Source organism: Coffea eugenioides, chromosome 7, assembly GCF_003713205.1.
Source record: "Coffea eugenioides isolate CCC68of chromosome 7, Ceug_1.0, whole genome shotgun sequence".
NCBI lineage: Eukaryota > Viridiplantae > Streptophyta > Magnoliopsida > Gentianales > Rubiaceae > Coffea > Coffea eugenioides.
This window is the reverse complement of record NC_040041.1, coordinates 20,236,063-20,241,818: the sequence shown is the minus strand read 5'-3', so window position 1 is coordinate 20,241,818 and position 5,756 is coordinate 20,236,063. Positions and strand designations below refer to the sequence as shown.

Here is a 5,756-nt window from a genome sequence, read left to right as displayed (position 1 = left end):
AACGCTCGTGAGGCCAAGAACACACATGCAGACACATAGTTCAGATAACAAGCCCAAATACAATTCAGGTAATAGCTTGCAAGTAATTAATAACGCCGACAAAATGTAACCAGAAACAATCACTACAAGAAAAATTATATTTGGAGGCGCAACAAAATGATGCAATAGGAAACTTTTAGAGGCACTTAGACTATTGAGGCGCACACATCAAATGTCTACTAAACTACCCGTTTGGAAAAGGTTGGAGGCGTTTTTTAACGTCATGTTTAATGAATTTGATGCATTCACAATTGCCATGATAGAAATTGCAAATAGGCACACACCAATGCCTCTAAAGATGCCCTATAAAGGCACTTTACTTGGTATCATTTTTGCCCTTTTTAGGACACTTTTACGTGTTGCCAAAAAGTAATTGTCTAGGCACAATGAAGTGCATTATATACATTAATGGAGGCAGTTTATAGTGTAGTGTTTACCTGTCTTTCAAGGCATTTTCTACCATTGTAAAAAGGAATCTCCAAACACTCAAAAAGTGTCACGATATGTGGTTTTACTAGGTGCATTAGTTTCAATGTAGGCATTGGCAAGTGCCTCAATAGATGTCTTTTTTTTGTGCAATTTTCATCTAAATTTTCTACTCTAATCTCCTAATACAATACGCCAAACACATAATATGCAATTGTAAGACAACCACTATGCCAAAGAATATAAATCTGCTTGAAAGTAAAAAATTGGTGACATCCTAAATAAAGCAAAAAGTTCCACAAATCTGAAGTTAATTCAAAAACTAGCATTAATACTTCTTTAAACAAAAGGCTGTCATCCAACTCTTGCAATAGAATCCAGCAACATTCTCAAGAACACAAAATATCCCACAAATTTGAAGTTAACTCAAAAACTAGTATTGCTTCTCTAAACAAAAGGCTGCTGTCCAACTCTTGCTTCTCCAAACAAAAGGCTACTGTCAATCCTCATGAACCTTCACCTATAAAATTAGTAGATTAAGTAAGAACACCACTTCATTATCCATCCAACTTACAAATATTTGTAAAGAAAAAAACTTGAACAATCTTGTGTCAAATTATACCAATTTCAGTGGCCAAGCAATCGGTGCACCAAGTGCATCTTCAATTGTTTGCAATAGCCCATAAGGCCTAATCAATTGTTCATTGCGTTCCATCACGATTTGTACTAGTATTTCACACCAACATGGTCCTAATGGTTGTCCACCAACAACTTTAGAAGGATTAATTCCTTGGAGACGACCAATAGCTAGACATTTTGTTGGATCAAACAAGCTGAAAATATCCACCCAATCACCTTCCTACAAGATAATTTGAAGTCATAGAATTGAATTAGGTAGATTTATTTTTAAAAAAAATTTGGTAGAGTTTCCCCTGCATTTTGAGCATTTCTCCAATTTTCAGCAATAAAACTTAATAACCATGACTTTACTAAGTTGAAATTACCATGTTTTACTATTCAATATAACCAAACAAAGTAGCAGTTTAATGAATCAACAAGTTTCAAACAACAAAAGTGAGTATCCTCATATGGTATAATCACAATAAATTCTTGAAAAATAATCATGAATATACCTGAAGAGAACGAGCACCCATAGGAGATTTTGAAACATGATTAGAGGACGTTGAATTTATCGAGCCACCAGTTTTTGAGCCACTATTTTGCTGCTGACACACCATTGCTTTGAGCTCTGCAAGTTCTTTGGCTTGGTCTTTCAGCTGCTGATCTTGCTCAGCAAATTTATCTTCCATCTTAGAAATTGCTGCCTTTTGCTCCATAACGATACGCTGACAAGTGCTGCGACTAGGTACGTTACCCCATTTGTCTGATGGTGTCACACCTAGACCATACATGCGCACACGCCCATTGTTATCTTCCCCAAATACTTGGGCAAATGCATCATTACGACCAACATCATCATTAGAACCAGGGGGAAGTTGGCTAACTTTTTCCTTCAAAGCTTGCTGTATTTAAAATCCAGAAAAAATTCAATATTACTAAAGTCGATTATCTTACATTAATGAAGATAAAATCAGTCCTAAGTTAGTAGACAATTTAAGTCATTTAGAGTACTAATTTCATCAACCAATTAATAACTTACTAATGTAGCTGCAACGTCATCATTTCCCGGGTTTCCGTTTGAGTCAGTATAACAGTGTTCGAACATATCAACTCGTGATGGGAGATGACCTAATTTTTTCATCTATAGAAAATGAAGTCTTCATAAGACCACTAGGTGATACAAGAAAAAACTAAATGAAACTAAAAGGTTTAAAAGATTTACCAATTTCTTTCGAATTTGAGCATACGATTTCTTCCCTGTCTTATGATTCATTGTTTTCTTAGCCCGACTCATCTTATTCTTCTCGCTGGTATTCTGAAATTATAGAAAAATAGTGAAAACTTATAATCTCAACATAATGCTTGATATTTAATAGTTAAAACAGTTATACCTTTGTTTCCTCTAAGCTCCAGTAAGCCAGAAGATTTCTCCACTGATCTTTCAAGATCCGCTGATCCCTATTGTTAATTTGACTCTCAATGGATTCATTTGGATTGTAATATTTTGCCTTTAAAGCTGATTTCCAATTTCTCCATTTTTTGCCGATTGATTTCAAAGTCCAAAAATCTGCACCTGGAGAAAGACGAAATTTTTCCTACAATAACACCTCAAATAGTTAGATCCATATTTTTGTCATATAAAGGGTACAGCTGTATATTTGCATCAAGCAAAATGTGCATTACCTTCACCAATACAAGCATGTCTTGCTTCTTATCATTTGTCATTTCACGCCAATCTGTCACGTCTAGAGGAGCATACTTTCCATTTCTTGCTATTGTTCCTAAGAACTCAGTAAATTTGGACCATCCTTATCAAATCTAACTTTGTACCGATGACAACTACTAGGTTTACCCCATATTTCTGTCATATATGTTGGCCCTCTAGTTTTTCTTTGTGAATTTTCATCTGCATTTTCTTCATCTATAACCATGAAATATGACGCCGGTGAATTTCATTACCAAAAAAAACTAGTAGAACTAAAAGTTTTGAAACTGAATCTCAAGAATGAAAATCAGAACTGGGCATGACTTATTAGAGATGTACCTGTAGAGTTAGGCTCCTCAATGTGAATCTGATTTTCAGCTATATCCTCGTGTTGATCAACAAGTGTATTTCCGGTAATCTTCTGTCTTTTAGTCCTTGCCATTCCTACAAATAAAAATATTTAACAAATAAAAGAATACAAATACAAAAAGGATAGCAAAATCTCAAACGAATATGATAATAGAAAGGCTACAACTAGACTGAAAATTTTCATCTACTAACAAATCAATTTTAAAGTGCAAGTAAGTAAGTTAAAACAGAAATTTTAAAATAGACAAATGCAAAGGCACAACAAGGTTAATCTGAATTTGCATCTACAAGAAAATGCATGTGAAATTGCAACCACGTTTATAGTTACAACTTTTACAGTTTTAATAGCAAAAACCAAACATTTCAACAATTCAGGCTAGTGGAGTATTTCATCTCCATCATCTTCTCGAACCCATCGAATGTCTTCATTCTCATTGTCCATTTGAGTTGTTGAGGTAATTGTGCTCTGCAAATACATCTCAATATCACATACGGGGTCCATCATAAACTCATTCCTAGGAGATGTAGCAACAACAACACTCCAGCCTTCAGCTAAAGGGTCTTCAACATAAAAAACTTGTGAAACTTGGGTTGCTATCACATATGGCTCAGGGTGAGGCTTTACATTCTTGAAGTTGGCCAATGTGAATCCATCCTCATCTTGCTTTAATCTTTTGCCTTTTGATATCCAATCACATTCAAATAAGGTGACAGTTCGGCCTTCAGTGTAATTTAACTCAAGGATATTCGTCAAAATACCATAGTAAGCCAAGTCACTTAAAATTGGATTATTATCTTTAGTACTCGAAAAGCTTGATGTTGTTGCATTGACAAGAACCCCACTATTCTGAGTTTTCCTCTGAGATTCTAATTGTCTTGTATGGAAGCGAAAGCCATTGACAAGAATCTTTTGATATGTTCTCCCCACATTATTTGGACCCCTAGCCAGAAGTTTCAAATCTTTGGAGATGTCAACACCATCAGCCACTTGAATCTGTTTAACCTATTATATACAAAATGTAACAATGACAAATTTCTTCTTTTATGCATAAAAAAAAAGATAATAGAACCTGTAAGATTGTTGAGCTTACATGGTCCGAAAACCAATCTGCAAAGTTCTCACAATGAATACGCTCAATGACATGTTTTCCAGCACATGGATTTTGCTCCTTCACCATTTTATGGTGTTGGCTGCATATAGAAACTCACTAAGTATTTAACATATATAATTTTTTGAATTGAAAGGAATTTACTTACTCAACATATGGCTTGATGTGGTCGCAATTAAATAGCACATATTGATGTGCTTTTCTCAAAATTTCATTGCTGAAATTTGTTGGAGTTCCTTTTCCTAATGGACGACATGAACTGGAAAATACATCGAAGCCTTCACTTGAGGTGTTGCCCACATCATCATTTCTACTTGTCCGATTAAACTTCGTTTCAACATAATCAGCTAGGTATAAGGAACAAAAATTCAAACATTCCTCAGCTAAATACCCTTCAGCAATACAGCCTTCTGGTCGACTTCTATTTCGGACGTAGGATTTCAAAGTTCCTAAATACCTTGACAAGGCAAGTTTTAATTCAGGTTTAGAATATTGAGATGAAGTTAATGATAAAAAATGTCTAAAATTTTCAAAATACTTCACTTAAATATTTCATGAGTACCTTTCTATAGGATACATCCACCGGTAATGGACAGGCCCTCCTATTTTCGCTTCGCTAACCAAATGAACAGCTAGATGTACCATCACATTAAAAAAGGATGGTGGAAAAATCCTTTCTAATTGACAAAGTATGATACCAATCTCTTTTTCCAAATGAACTAAATCTGCTGGATCCAAAACTTTGGAGCACAACTTGCGAAAATACCTGCTCAATTTGATCAAAGGAGAGCGAACTGCTTTTGATAAAGTCCTGCGCAGAGCTATTGGGAGAAGTTGTTGCATCAAAATATGGTAATCATGACTTTTTAATCCAGAAATTTTTGGTGGCTTTACTTTAACACATCTAGAAATATTTGCTGCGTAGCCATCTGGAACTTTTATCCCTTTCAAAACTTTGCAAAATATCTCCTTTTCCTTCTTTTTCATTGTAAAGCAAGCTGGAGGCAGAACACTCCTACCATTTCCCTTCTCAATGGGATGCAATTCTGATCTTATACCCATATCACGAAGGTCAAGACGTGACTTTTTATTATCTTTGGTTTTTTCCAGATTCAACAATGTAGCCACAATGATCTCACTGATGTTCTTCTCAATGTGCATAACGTCAAGATTATGACGTATCATATTGTCTTTCCAATAGGGCAAATCAAAGAAAATACTTAATTTTTTCCAATTAAATGGCAATTCTGGATTGTCACTAACCGTCTTCCCAAGTTTAATACTATAACCAGCTAACTCATCTAAAATTGTAGACCCCATTAACCTTCCTGGTGGTTTTCCATACTCTACAGCTCCATTGAAAGATTTAGCATCTTTGCGAAATGGATGGTTCATTTCCAAGTACCTTCGATGCCCCATATAGCAATATTTTCCCGAATTTTGCAGATGCTGTGAAGATGTATATTTATGGCATACAGGACATGCAA

At 35.1% G+C, this 5,756-nt stretch overlaps 2 protein-coding genes across 2 annotated transcripts; both read right to left on the bottom strand.

Moving 5' to 3' along the window:
- Nucleotides 1-964: 964 nt before the first annotated feature.
- On the bottom strand, nucleotides 965-3,233 carry LOC113777095. Its single transcript, XM_027322141.1, has 8 exons — nucleotides 3,131-3,233; nucleotides 2,770-2,867; nucleotides 2,478-2,681; nucleotides 2,309-2,401; nucleotides 2,126-2,227; nucleotides 1,599-1,988; nucleotides 1,088-1,324; nucleotides 965-985 (listed from the first exon to the last, which is right to left on the bottom strand). The coding sequence occupies exons 1-8, from the start codon at nucleotides 3,231-3,233 to the stop codon at nucleotides 965-967; spliced, it is 1,248 nt and encodes a 415-aa protein (XP_027177942.1).
- Nucleotides 3,234-3,536: 303 nt separating this feature from the next.
- On the bottom strand, nucleotides 3,537-5,688 carry LOC113777094. Its single transcript, XM_027322140.1, has 4 exons — nucleotides 4,832-5,688; nucleotides 4,661-4,726; nucleotides 4,252-4,351; nucleotides 3,537-4,163 (listed from the first exon to the last, which is right to left on the bottom strand). The coding sequence occupies exons 1-4, from the start codon at nucleotides 5,686-5,688 to the stop codon at nucleotides 3,537-3,539; spliced, it is 1,650 nt and encodes a 549-aa protein (XP_027177941.1).
- Between the last annotated feature and the right edge of the window lie 68 nt (nucleotides 5,689-5,756).

Excerpts from the sequence above, each read along its gene's own strand:
- LOC113777095 (XM_027322141.1), bottom strand. The coding sequence starts at position 3,233 with ATGGCAAGGACTAAAAGACAGAAGATTACCGGAAATACACTTGTTGAT. Across the intron at positions 2,868-3,130 it reads TGAGGAGCCTAACTCTACAG|GAACAATAGCAAGAAATGGA; the intron begins GTACATCTCTAA and ends CTGAGTTCTTAG. Across the intron at positions 1,989-2,125 it reads ATGACGTTGCAGCTACATTA|CAAGCTTTGAAGGAAAAAGT; the intron begins GTAAGTTATTAA and ends TTTTAAATACAG.
- LOC113777094 (XM_027322140.1), bottom strand. The coding sequence starts at position 5,688 with ATGGGGCATCGAAGGTACTTGGAAATGAACCATCCATTTCGCAAAGAT. Across the intron at positions 4,352-4,660 it reads GAAGGCTGTATTGCTGAAGG|CCAACACCATAAAATGGTGA; the intron begins GTATTTAGCTGA and ends TTCTATATGCAG. Across the intron at positions 4,164-4,251 it reads CAGATTGGTTTTCGGACCAT|GTTAAACAGATTCAAGTGGC; the intron begins GTAAGCTCAACA and ends TGTATATAATAG.